Raw genomic sequence first — 14,206 nt, 5'->3', positions numbered from 1 at the left:
GGCAGAGGGAGAAGCAGGCTCCATGCAGGGAACCCGATATGGGACTCGATCCCGGGTCTCCAGGATCACACCCCTGGCTGAAGGCGGTGCTAAACCACGGCGCCACCAGGGCTGCCCAATATGTAGTATTTTTTATTTTCATTTATGTCACACCACTAATTTCCACTGCAATTTCTTCTTTGACCTGTGATTACTTAGAGGTGTATTTCTGAATTTCTAAGAACAGAGATTTTTCTAGTTACTTTTTTTTTTCTAAAGATTTTATTTATTTATTCATGAGAGACACACACAGAGAGAGAAGCAGAGATACAGGCAGAGGGAGAGGCAGGCTCCGTGCAGGGAGCCTGACGTGGGACTGAGCCAGCGGGGCTGCCCTCTAGTTACATTTTTTATGTTTGCTGCTAGCTTAATTGCATGGGGGCCAGAAAATAGATTCTTGATTATTTAAATTCTTTGAAATTTTATTTATTTTTAAAGATTTATTTATTTATTTATTTATTTATTTATTTATTTATTTATGATAGACAAAGAGAGAGAGAGAGGGGGGCAGAGACACAGGCAGAGGAAGAAGCAGGCTTCATGCCGGGAGCCTGATGCAGGACTCCATCCCGGGACTCCAGGATTGCGCCCTGGCCAAAGGCAGGCGCCAAACCGCTGAGCTACCCAGGGATCCCCCAATTCTTTGAAAATTTATTTTATTTTTTTTCTAGTTTTTATTTTTTATTTATTTTTTAATAATACATTTATTTTTTATTGGTGTTCAATTTGCCAACATAGAATAACACCAATTCTTTGAAATTTTAGACACTTCATTCCTGATCCAACATTCATGAGGTTCTGTGTATGTATGAAAGGAATGTGTACTCTGCATGTAATATTCTGTATGTTTTTTGTATCAAGTTTGATGATTGGTTCATATAATCTGAATGGTTGCTAATTTCTTGTTTGTTTGCTCTAATGGCTAAGGAGGATAGTATGTTAAAATCTCTCACTGCGATTGTTGATTTGCTTATTTTTCCTTGTAATGCTTTCAGTATTTTGTTTTATATATTTTGGGACACTGATATTAGGAAAAGGAATTTCTTCTTGTGAACTGAATATTTTACAACTTTGAAGTATCTGTGGTTTGGTTTTTTGTCTTTAAAATCTACTTCAGGTGGGCAGCCCTGGTGGCTCAGCGGTTTAGCGCTGCCTTCAGCCCAGGGCCTGGTCCTGGAGACCCGGGATCAAGTCCCACGTCGGGCTCCCTGCATGGAGCCTGCTTCTCCCTCTGCCTGTGTCTCTGCCTCTCTCTCTCTCTCTCTCTCTCTCTCTCTCTCGTTCTCTGTGTCTCTCATGAATAAATAAAATCTTTAAAAAAATGAAATAAAATCTACTTCAGGGACGCCTGGGCAGGTCAGCAGTTAGGTGTCTGCCTTTGGCTCAGGTTGTGATCCTGGGGTCTGGGGATCAAGTCCCATACTGGACTCCCCACAGGGAGCCTGCTTCTCCCTCTGCCTTCTCTCTCTGCCTCTCTCTGTGTGTCTCTCATGAATAAATAAATAAAATCTTTAAATAAAATAAAATTACATGGTATTTTTAATCCTTTTCCTGGGTAATGCAAAGACTTCGAAATGCTTTTAATCTGTTTACTGCCTTTCCTGACTTATTTTACTTTCTTTTTCTTTCTTTCCTCTTTCTTTCTTTCTTTCTTTCTTTCTTTCTTTCTCTCTCTCTCTCTCTCTCTTTCTTTCTTTTTTTGGTTCTACGGTATACAAAACAGTATTATTACTTTATGTAGTCAGTAATTACCTGGATTTACCCACTTATTTGCCATTTTGATTTCTCTTCAACCTTTCCTTATGACCTCCCACCTAGGACAGAGTGTTTGCTATTGTTTCTTTGCTAGTGACAAGTTCCTTCAAATGCTGTTCGTCTGAAAATGTTGTCTCACCTTCATCCTTGAATTTTTTTTTCTGGTGCGGAAGGTATTTCAATGTCTCTGGCTTCCCATGTATCCTCTGGGAAAGTCAGCTAGCAACCTCTTTTGAACGTAATCTTTTCTTCTCTGGCTGCTTTTAAAAGATTGGTCTCCTTTAATTTTCGGCATTTTTGCTTTGATGTCGTTCGGTGTGTATTTATTTTAACATTTCCCTGCCTGTGGCTTGTAGAACTTCTGGAAAGCATGCAATGAGGTCTCTCATTAGTTTTGAACGTTTTTAACCATCTTTTCTTCAAATATTACTCTACTCCATCCTCTCCTCCTATACTTGCTGCATCCTCTATATCCTTATTTCTTTCCAGTAATATTTTTCAGGAAGATTTTGGTTTTTTAAGTAATCTCTACATCCAACGTAGGGCTTGAACCCACAACCCTAAGATCAAGAGTCACATGCTCGGGGGGATCCCTGGATGGCTCAGCGATTGAGCATCTGCCTTTGGCCCAGGGCATGATCCCGGGATCTGTGATCGAGTCCCACATCGGGCAGGGAGGCTGCTTCTCTCTCAGCCTATGTCTCTGCCTCTCTCTTTGTGCCTCTCATGAATAAATATATAAAAATATTTTTAAAAAGGGGGGGGGCAGCCCCAGTGGTACAGCGGTTTAGCACCGCCTGCAGCCCAGGGCGTGATCCTGGACACCCGGGATCGAGTCCCATGTCAGGCTCTCTGTATGGTGCCTGCTTCTCCCTCTGCCTGTGTCTCTGCCTCTCTCTCTCTCTGTTTCTATAAATAAATAAATAAAATCTTTAAAAAAAAAAGAAATACTCAAATCATTAATTTACAATTCTCCAGCTTTGCAATACTACTAAGTTTACAATATGTCTGAGAATTCCAAATCTGAAGGCTCGTGTCTGGTTTGGTTTGAGCTGGGTGTTGCCTCATTTAAAAAATGTGATCTCCAGGACACCTGGGTGGCTCAGCGGTTTGGTGCCACTTTCAGTCCAGGGCGTGATCCTGGAGACATGGGATCGAGTCCCATGTCAGGCTCCCTGCATGGAGCCTGCTTCTTCTTCTGCCTGTGTCTCTGCCTCTCTCTCTGTTTCTCTCATGAATAAATAAATAAAATCTTTTAAAAAATGTGATCTCCATATGTGCTAAATATTGTCTTTACAAAATAGCTTGTGGAAATAATCTGAGATGTAGGCTGCCTCCAGAAATGACAGTTTATGTTTGGTTCTGCTAGACTCCGGGAGCATTGGCAAAATGTGATTGCCTCAGTTCAATTCCCAAGAGATGTTGGGCAGCCTAGCGGCCAAGCCTGTTTCAGCTTCACCCCTTTTCCTGGAGTAGTCCATTGAAGCTCCAAAGCAAAGAGAAGGGATTCTCCTGGGAACCCCAAACCTACCTCCACGAGTAGTGGATCTTGGGCTCTAATATTTATTCCCCTAATCATAAAAGGCTGAGAAAAGCATGCTCAGCCTCTCAGCTGCCCCCTTAGGAATTGGTAAACACATCAGAGGAAAAGCAACCTCATTCCTTAGCCTCCATTACCCGTCGTCCAATCCTCCCCCTGTAATTCACTACCTTGGTAGCCATCTGAGTCCTTCAAGCAGACAGGTTTTTGGTTTTGCTTTTGGTTCAGCTTTTCCAGTTGTCAACAGTGGGAAAGTTGGCCTGAATTGCTCAGCCTGCTCGTACTGGAGGCAGAAGGCCTCTTGCCCGTAAGGCAAAGATGAGCCAGTAGAGGAGGTGGAAACTCCATGAGACTGGTTTTGGACTCTTGCAGCAAGGATAGGGTATAGCTAATTTTAATTGAGCTCAAGAAAATAGAGCTGATATTATTTGTACTCCTAATAATATTGTGAAACAATTAATCATTATTACTATAGAATTACAGTTGATCCTGAAACAAAACAGGGATTATGCACACTGACTCCCCTGCCTGTAACTCCTGCACCTTGAAAAATCCACGTATCTCTTTTGACTCCCCCAAAACTTAAGTACTAGTAGTCTTCTGTTGATGTGTCTATGTCTACAGTCTATGTATTATGTTATATATGTATTCTTAAAGGATACCTAACCTCTTCTTTTTTATCTCCTGGTATTTTTGTTGTTGTTAAGATTTTATTTATTTATCCATGAGAGACACACAGAGAGAGGCAGAGACACAGGCAGAGGGAGAAGCAGGCTCCATGCAGGAAACCTGATGTGGGACTCAATCCTGGTACTCCAGGATCACGCCCTGAGCCAAAGGCAGATGCTCAACCACTGAGCCAACCAGGCGTCCCACTTTTTTGGTATTTTTAAGCTACAGTTTGTCTGCAAGTTTTTCAAATTGTGGCGGATCTCCAAAATATTTTCTAATATATTTATTGAGAAAAATCTGCATGTAAGTGGACCCACACAGTTTAAATCTGTGTTGTTCTATTTTGTCAATTATATATAGTAATTCATAGTTATTATGTATATAACTTGAATGGGTTTCTGATACTTGCAACCCCCAATTCCCAACCATGGTATGCAAAAGCAGTGTGTATATACCACTTTTGCCTAAAATCTCACCAGAACTTATTTGGTTGTTAATAGGTATAAAATCCTATTTCAAAGTTATCTTTTAATTTTAATATTATTAACTTCCAGTGAGAACAAATATTTTCCTATGTGTTTGCCAGTAGATATATCTCTTCCTGGGTCAGTCAATTTTTCATATTCTGTGTCCACTTATTAATTGGTGTCTTAAAGTTTTTTGCATTAGTGAATTAAGATTAAATCTTTACTCTCCTATTTGTTAGGAACCATTTCAGTAGTCCAATATTACTATTTTTATTTCAGTGGTGTGTTTCACTGAGTAGATATTTTACTTATTTTTAAAAAGATTTTACTTACTTATTTATTTATTTATTTATTTATTTATTTATGTATTTATTTGACACAGAGAGAGAGATCCCAAGCAGAGGGAGCAGCAGGCAGGAGAGGGAGAGGAAGAAGCAGGCTCCCTACTTAGCAGGGAGGTAGACACAGGGCTCTAATCCAGGTCCCTGGGATCATGACCTGAGCCAAAAGCAGACAATTAACCAACTGAGCCCCCCAGGTACCTCCACTGTGTAGATATTTTGAGAGTTGTATGCGTACTTAAGCATTTTGGTCTTCCCCTTGTATATGTTTCTAGGCTATAAAGTGTCATGGTTCACAAAGGGATTAGGGTGATAAAGAAACAGAAATGATGAGATTGCTTTCTTAAGCAAGAGGAAAATCCTAACTGGCTTCTGTCATCTGCTGAGACATGGGGACATCTGGACCATCCCTGCTAGAAGGTACAAGAGCCCCTCAGGGAAATGAGTATCACCATCTTCTGATTCAGGACTCCGGCCACTCCTGCAGTTTCTGCATGGTCCCAAAGTTCTGCACCTGGCATAGGAGCACTGCTTGGCAGGGTTAAGTTATTTCACCTGACTTGAAAGGACAAGTTGCCACCAGCTGATCCAGATGACTGGCTCATTTCCTTATCTCTCACTGACTTCATAAATTGTATTTGGCAATTTCTTGAATGTTTTTCAAATTTGCTCCAACCAGAATAGCAGACTCGTAGGATTATAATTTTAAGCAGTCCCCACTTAGGGACACGAACAGTGTAGTTGCATCATTATAGAACACTTGTAGTTACTGGATAAAAATTCAGCTGCTTAGTATTTTATTGGTAATCTCCTACCAAACAGTTCCTATTCATGACTGCATCACAAATGCTGTCCCTAGCTGGAACCAGGTTCTGTAAATCAGAACTCCAAAGTTGAGAGAGGTCTGATCACATGGCCCAACCTGAGTAAGAGAAGTAAAGACTAATTTTCTGCATGTGTGTCTACCCAGGTGTCCCCACAAAATTAATTCTTGATCACTGCAAAAAGTAAGAGAGAGTATAGGAATATGTTGATATAAGAACATCTTGATTAGCGGTACCTGGGTATCTCAGTCGATTAAGCGTCTGCCTTCGGCTCAAGTCATGATCCCAGGGTCCTGGGATTGAGCCCTACATCACTATCTTTCTCAAATAAATAAAATCTTAAAAAAGAAAAAAGAACGTGTTGATTGAAAAATTCCTCACTGTAATCTGATTATTCACATTGACTATAATTAACAACTTGGTGTATATCATTTCAGATATTTTTTCTGTGACTCTGTGACTACACACTTTAAATAGATATGTTGGTGGGCAGCCCGGGTGGTTCAGTGGTTTAGTGCCACCTTCAGCCCAGGGCATGATCCTGGAGACCTGGGATTGAGTCCCACATCGGGCTCCCTGTGGAGCCTGCTTCTCCCACTGCCTGTGTCTCTGCCTCTCTCTCTCTCTGTCTCTCTCTGTGTCTCATAAATAAATAATAAAATCCTTAAAAAAAAAAAAAAAGACATGTTGGGCAGTCTGGGTGTATCCAATCCAATAAGGTCTTAGTTTTTTTGGTTTTTTTTTTTTTTAAAGATCTTATTTATCCATGAGAGACACAGAGAGAGAAATTATCTATCATAAATTATCATTATCATTATCTATCATAAATAAAAATAAATAAATAAATAAATCTTAAAAAAAGAACTGTAACATACATTCCCAGACAACAGAAATATATAATTGAACTAATATTAACGTATATACTTTTTTAATAAACGGATTATCAAGTAATAAAACAAAACTTACCATAATAAAACAAATTATCAAGTATCTAAAAATTAGGTTACACAGCTCAGAAGGCATACGCAGGCCATCTCCTGCTTTTTGCAAGTTCATGTTATGCTACCTGGCTTTGATGAAAGACCTACATTAGTACTTACTCTTTTGTTAACGAAAAGAAATCCAAAGAGAATTTTTGCTTTTGTGAAAAAAGATGAAAAGCGAAAAAAAGGGTGAAAAGCAAAAAAAGTGCTCTCCATGTGGTTTGCAAGCCCTCTGTAGAGAGGCGGCGCGCACCCTGAGCTGCCACGTGGCGCCACCAAGCATCTTTCCTGGGAACTACACTCAGCATCTCAACATCAAGCCAACGGAGCTTTGCACTGTCTGCGAGCACCTGTATTATCTCAATTTCTTTTGTGCATCCGTTAGCAAGATGTTCCTAAGGTATCAAAAAAGCCTAAGTGTAGTTTGGAGATCTGAGAACACTGAAAATTTTTCCGTATAAATTCATGGTAATTGCCTCTTTGCTTTGTACCATTTCAAAGCCTTATAAAAGGTCTCATAGGATCACTCTAGTTTCAAAGAGTGGGGGAAACCTGTTATATATTAGACTTCTGCTCAATTCATTGGTAGAAACTCACTTCCTTTTTTTTAAAGGAGAGATTGGGAAGAAAAGAAAAAAATCACACTTCAAAAAAAGTGGTGAACAACTGATAGGTATATAAAAATTATGAGTTGTTCAGAAATTTTATAATTTAAAATTTGTTTTAGTTTCAATAACAAAGTATCACTGCCTTTTAAAAAATAGTTACTGGGATCCCTGGGTGGCGCAGCAGTTTGGCGCCTGCCTTTGGCCCAGGGCGCGATCCTGGAGACCCGGGATCGAATCCCACGTCGGGCTCCCGGTGCATGGAGCCTGCTTCTCCCTCTGCCTGTGTCTCTGCCTCTCTCTATCTCTCTGTGACTATCATAAATAAATAAAAATTAAAAAAAATATTAAAAAAAATAAAAAATAGTTACTAAGTTAAAGGATATATTCTACATGTTCTGCACAAGACAAAAACAACCTTTTATTAAAAATATGAAGAGCCCTCTCATTTGTTTTCAGGCTTTTGCAGTTAAATTGCACACCATATGCAAACAATCAATGAACTGTACAACTTTTTTCCGAAGACTTTACAGTTGTGCTTCTTTACAAGGCAGAGTTTCCAAATGGAGGTTTTCTTTTTTTAAAAAAAGATTTTTATTTATTTATTTGAGAGAGAGCACAAGCAGGGGGAAGGGCAGAGGGAGAGGGAGAAGTAGACTCCCCGCTGAGAAGGGAGCCAGACCTGGGGCTTGATCCCAGGACCCAGAGATCATGACCTGAGCCCAAGGCAGACACTTTACCAACTGAGCCACCCAGTGCCCCAAATGGAGGTTTTCTATTATAGCACAAAATGAGATTTATAGAAAGGCAAAAAAAAAAAAAAAAAATCACTGTAAGACTTGGTTAAAATCCAACAAAAATCAGCGGTTGCATAAAGCTGACGGATGAGAGTGTTCATATCAGATGAGAGTGTTCATGGTTCCTAAGATTTTAATCTATAAGACACTAAAAATATATAAGTATTGTGCTGGGTATTTTGGTACTTAACCTCTATATTTTTTGGATGTTGGGCTGCCTAGCTGGTCAGTCGGTAGAGCATATGACTGTTGATCTGGGCATTTATGGGTTTCAGCCCCATGTTGGGTGTAGAGATGACTTAAAAATAAAAATCTTAAAACATTTTTTTTTTTTTTGTCTTGGTTGTTGATAAGATTCTGGCATGGGAATAGATTTAAAGAAGATTCACAACTCAAGATTGCATGATTTCAGGATTTTCCCAAGTATCCAGATAGGACCAGGAGACCAGGATCGCATGGGCCACCTTCAGAGTCTTTGCCATATCTGGTCTCACATGTCTTTGCCTGGGTATTCTATACTTTCATGTTGTTAATTGGAACCAGATCTCTTCTTTCATTATGTTTGACCCATTGTCACTGGCATTTAGAAAACTGCTTAGTGTAGCTTTTAGAAGTGTGGTCTGGGGATCCCTGGGTGGTGCAGCGGTTTGGCGCCTGCCTTTGGCCCAGGGCGCGATCCTGGAGACCCAGGATCGAATCCCACATTGGGCTCCCGGTGCATGGAGCCTGCTTCTTCCTCCGCCTGTGTCTCTGCCTCTCTCTCTCTCTGTGACTATCATAAATAAATAAATAAATAAAAATTAGAAGTGTGGTCTGGTTTCCTGCATCCATCACTGATTACACAAGTTACTTTTCCTGGGACGCCTGGGTGGCTCAGCGGTTGGGCATCTCCCTTTGGCCTGGGATCGAGTCCCACATCGGGCTCCCCACGTGGAGCCTGCTTCTCCCTCTACCTGTGTCTTTGTGTCTCTCATGAATAAATAAATAAAATCTTTTTTTAAAAAAGTTACTTTTCCTCTTGCAGCCTCAGCTAGGCACTGGGTGGAGTAATGCAACCTCTCTCATTATGTTGTTCCGCGAATTAAGTGCGATAATGCACACAAAGCTCTCAGCAGAGGTTTAGAACATAGTGAGTGGTCGGTCATTAGATGATAACTACAATAATTATTTTTATTTTTTATTAACTTTTAAAAAAGATTTTTATTTATTTATTCATGAGAGACACAGAGAGAGAGAGAGGCAGAGACATAGGCAGAGAGAGAATCAGGCTCCATGTGAGGAGCCCGATGTGGGACTCCATCCCAGATCCCGGATCATGCCCTGAGCTGAAGGCAGATGCTCAACTGCTGAGCCACCCCGGTATCCCTTTATTAATTTTTTTCTTTAAAAGATTTTATTTTTAAGTAATCTCTACACCTATTGTGGGGATTGAATTTACAATCCCCAAATCAAGAGTTGCACACTCTACCAGCTGAGCCAGCCAGGTGCCCCTCTAATTATTATTTTTGAGAAATATTTATTTTGCACCTAGCTACCTGCAACCTACTACAATATCACTATTTCCAATAGTTTTTCATTTAATACATTATAGTTTTTCAAGTATGCAATTATTTCATCTGTAAATAATGATACTTTTATTTCTCTTTCTGTCACACGTCTTTTTTAACCCATAAGCTAATCTTACTGTGCTGATTAGGACTTTCATAACAATGTTAAATAATAGCAGTGGATATTCTTTTTTTAAAAAAGATTTTATTTATTTGAGAGAGAGAGAGTGAGCAGAGAGGCAGAGGGAGGGAGAAGCAGACTTCCTGCTGAGCAGGGAGCCCAACGTGGGGCTGGATCCCAAGATCCCAGGATCATGAACTGAGCCAAAGGCAGATGCTCAACTGGCTGAGCCACCCAGGTGCCCCAGCAGTAGGTACTCTTATCTTGTTCCTAGCTATAGTAGAATTTTCCAGTGTTTCACCATTAAACATTTACTGATTTTTTGTTTGAAATGTAAATCTTGGAACACCTGGGTGTGTCAGTTGGATAAACATCCTACTCTTGATCTCAGCTTAGGTCCTGATCTTAAGGTCATGAGTTCAAATCCCAAGTTGGGCTCCATGCTGGGCATGGAGCCTGAGCCTAGTTAAAATAAAATTAAAAAAATAAAATAAAATAAAATAAAATAAAAATAAAAAAAAAGAAATGTAAATCTGTACCATGTTAAGAAAGGATACATCTGGGATCCCTGGGTGGCGCAGCGGTTTGGCGCCTGCCTTTGGCCCAGGGCGCGATCCTGGAGACCCGGGATCGAGTCCCACGTCGGGCTCCCGGTGCATGGAGCCTGCTTCTCCCTCTGCCTGTGTCTCTGCCTCTCTCTCTCTCTCTGTGTGTGACTATCATGAATAAATTTTAAAGAAAAAAAAAATTATAAAAAAATAAAAAAAAAAAAAAAAAAGAAAGGATACATCTGTTCTTAAAGGAGCCACTTATTTTTACCTGAGGAATTTTTTTAAATATTTTTTAAAAGACTTTATTTAGGCTGGGGAATTCATGTGGAGGTCGGAGTGGAAGCAGGTATGAGTGGGTCCAGCAGAAGGAGATATGGCTGTCAAAGTGTTTGGGTCCATTGGCAAGTGCAGCCCGGCCTTAGCTGTTGCAGGAGGAGTCGTGAACTCTGCCTTGTATAATGTGGATGCTGGCCACAGAGCTGTCATCTTTGACCGGTTCTGTGGAGTACAGGACATTGTAGTAGGAGAAGGGACTCACTTTCTCATCCCTTGGGTATAGAAACCTATTATCTTTGATTGCTGCTCTCGACCACGAAATGTACCAATAATCACTGGTAGCAAAGATTTACAGAATGTCAACATCACCCTGTGCATCCTTTTCCGACCAGTCGCCAGCCAGCTTCCTCGCATCTTCACCAGCACTGGGGAGGACTATGATGAGCCGGTGCTACCGTCTATCACTACAGAGATCCTCAAGTCGGTGGTGGTGAGTGACAGGGCCTCAGCCTGGAGCCTAGAGCCCAGACCCTAAGAGATAGGTGGCAGGAAGAGTGTGGCAGTGGGTAGGTTGGCATGTGGCATGCAGTACTTTTCCTGGCCTTTCTGCTTCGTCATCCTGACTGGCTCCTCTGCCCTTCTTTGGAACCAGGCTCGCTTTGATGCTGGAGAACTGATCACCCAGAGAGAGCTGGTCTCCAGACAGGTGAGCGATGAGCTTACAGAGCGAGCAGCAACCTTTGGGCTCATCCTGGATGACGTGTCTTTGATGCATCTGACCTTTGGGAAGGAGTTCACAGAAGCAGTAGAAGCCAAACAGGTGGCTCAGCAGGAAGCAGAGAGAGCCAGATTTGTGGTGGAAAAGGCTGAGCAGCAGAAGAAGGCGGCCGTCATCTCCGCCGAGGGCGACTCCAAGGCAGCTGAGCTGATTGCCAACTCGCTTGCCACAGCAGGCGATGGCCTCATCGAGCTGCGCAAGCTGGAGGCTGCAGAGGACATCGCGTACCAGCTGTCACGCTCTCGGAACATCACCTACCTGCCGGCTGGGCAGTCTGTGCTCCTGCAGCTGCCTCAGTGAGCCCTGCCTGGCCTGCCCGTCCTCGGCCCCCACAGCCCTGACGACTCTTTATACCACCATCCTTCTGCCCCCACCCCAGAAATCACTGTGAGATTTCATGATTGGCTTAAAGTGAAGGAAATAAAAGTGAAATCACTTCAGATCTCTAAAAAAAAAAAAAAAAAAAAACTAATTTTTTTTTTTTAAAGATTTTATTTATTCATGAGAGACACACACAGAGAGAGAGAGAGAGAGAGAGAGGCAGAGACACAGGCAGAGGGAGAAGCAGGCTCCACGCAGGGAGTCCGATGTGGAACTCGATCCCAGGTCTTCTCCAGGATCAGGACCTGGGCTGAAGGCGGCGCTAAACTGCTGAGCCACCCGGGCTGCCCAGATTTTATTTTATTTTGAGGGAGAGCATGTGTGCATGTGGAAGGTGGGGAGGAGCAGAGGGAGCAGAAGTGAGAGAACCTCTAGCAGATTCCATGCTGAACACAGAGCCCAACTTGGGCTCAATCCCAGGACCCTGAGATGATGACCTGAGCTGAAACCAAGAATCAGACACTTAACCAACTGAGCCATCCAGGTACTCCTTACCTGAGGAGTTTTCGTTTATAAATCCCAAACTCTTATTTTTAAAATTTTCAACCGAAGAAAACTTGAAAGAAAGTTACCATGAGGGAATGCCTGAGTGGCTCAATGGTTGAGTGTCTGCCTTCAGCTCAGGGTGTGATCCTGGAGCCTCGGGATCAAGTCCCACATTGGGTTCCCTGCTTCTCCCTCTGCCTGTGTCTCTGCCTCTCCCCCTCTCTCTCTCTCTCTCTCTCTCTCTCTCTCTCTGTCTCTCATGAATAAATAAATAAAATCTTAAAAAAAAAAAAAAAGAAAGAAAGAAAGTTACCATGAGTACTCATACACCTTCTACCCGGAGCCAACAATTATTAAAAATAGAAAATTTTAATTAAAAAATTAGAACTTTGTACTTCATTCCGTTTCAATGAGCTTGACAGCTTCTCAACATGTAGAGACTTCTCCAATGAGGTTGGTGTTGATATTAATGAATGTGGATTCTTGACATTGCATAATGAAATGCATTAACATTTGGAAGACCCAGAATAACTCAGAGCACCAATATTTTCCATATGACTAATGCACAATGCTATAAAATCATACATGAGTAAAAGATCGATTCAAAGTGCAAGTTAGATCAATGGATTTTAATGTAACAGAGCACAAAACAATCACTGATACGGTTTCAAGTTCCACATCATGATTATTAACCTTTTAAGAAACATCTGGATTTTTGGTCTTGATTTTTGGTGTGTATCAAGATGAATAGCCACAATTATCTGAAAAAGTAAAATATTTCTCTCTTTTCCAACTACATATCTGAGGCTGTATTTCCTTCATATACTCCAATCAACAATGTATAACATTGCATAAACAAATATGAGAATTCATTTTTCTTCTATTAAGCTAGACATTACAAAGATACGCAAAAATCTTAAAATGTTATACTTATCACTTCTTTTTGTTTTGAAAAATGTAGTTTTTTGCAAAAATATGTTAACCTGTATTTGGTTCATTATTCTGTTAAGTGAGTAAATACTTAAAAATTTTTCTAATTTAATTTCCAAAGTGGTAAGTATTGATAGATGAAACCACAGAAACAAAACTCTTGGGGTCCTTAGGAATTTTTAAAATTGTGAAGTGGGGGCACCCGGGTGGATCATTCAGTTGAGCGTCTGACTCTTGATTTTGGCTTAGCTGGTGATCTCAGAGTGTGAGATCGAGCTCCATGTTGGACTCTGCACTCAGCACAGCATCTACTTGGGATTCTCTCTCTCCCTCTGCCCTTCCCCCCACTGGTGCACTCTCTCTCTCTCTCTCTCAAATAAATACAGTGGAGGGGTACCTGAGTGGCTCAGGGGTTGAGCATCTGCCTTTGGCTCAGGTCGTGATCCTGGGATCCTGGGATTGAGTCCCACGTCGGGCTCCCTGCAGGGAGCCTGTTTCTCCCTCTGCCTGCGTCTCTGCCTCTCTCTCTGTCATGAATAAATAAAATCGGGATCCCTGGGTGGCGCAGCGGTTTGGCGCCTGCCTTTGGCCCAGGGCGCGATCCTGGAGACCCGGGATCGAATCCCACGTCGGGCTCCCGGTGCATGGAGCCTGCTTCTCCCTCTGCCTGTGTCTCTGCCTCTCTCTCTCTCTCTGTGACTATCATAAATAAATAAAAATTAAAAAAAATTCTTTGAATAAATAAAATCTTATAAATAAATAAATAAATAAATAAATAAAATGGTAAAGTAGTCCTAAGAGCAAAAAGATCAAGAACCACTAAGTCAGGCAATCATCATTGAATGGCTGCTAATATCCCCCCAAAAAGAGATGATGAGATATTCTGTGCCCTGCCTCTTTGATGGAGGGGCACACACCATCACCTTCACCTACCTATGAAGTAATTTTCTCAGAAAGGCAAGCTGGAATCTGACAAGCCTCTTGATCTAACTACAAATTTATAGAAAATAGAAGAGACAAAGGAACATGACTCCAGGGGCCTGATAAATTCAGTTATGGAAAACCTAGATTGCATAGGATAAACAACATGGATTCTTCAACAAGTTAAGTTGC

General features: G+C 41.4%; 1 protein-coding gene and 1 pseudogene across 4 annotated transcripts in view; both read left to right on the top strand.

The window, feature by feature from the left end:
- Nucleotides 1-14,206, top strand: part of B4GALNT2 (beta-1,4-N-acetyl-galactosaminyltransferase 2) — a 54,105-nt gene that overhangs the window by 7,925 nt on the left and 31,974 nt on the right. For 2 of the 4 annotated variants that reach the window (XM_041723914.1, XM_041723910.1), the window contains exon 1: nucleotides 12,512-12,616. The exons of the other annotated variants lie outside the window; for them this stretch is intronic. In XM_041723914.1, coding sequence (XP_041579848.1) covers nucleotides 12,573-12,616 — 44 coding nt within the window. In that variant the 5' untranslated portion in view covers nucleotides 12,512-12,572. Of the gene's footprint in view, nucleotides 1-12,511; nucleotides 12,617-14,206 lie in introns of those variants that run through there. 4 annotated transcript variants of the gene reach the window in all.
- On the top strand, nucleotides 10,616-11,748 carry LOC121472647 (annotated as a pseudogene).

This window comes from Vulpes lagopus, chromosome 12 (assembly GCF_018345385.1).
Source record: "Vulpes lagopus strain Blue_001 chromosome 12, ASM1834538v1, whole genome shotgun sequence".
Classification (NCBI taxonomy): domain Eukaryota; kingdom Metazoa; phylum Chordata; class Mammalia; order Carnivora; family Canidae; genus Vulpes; species Vulpes lagopus.
This window is presented reverse-complemented; position numbering and strand designations above follow the sequence as displayed.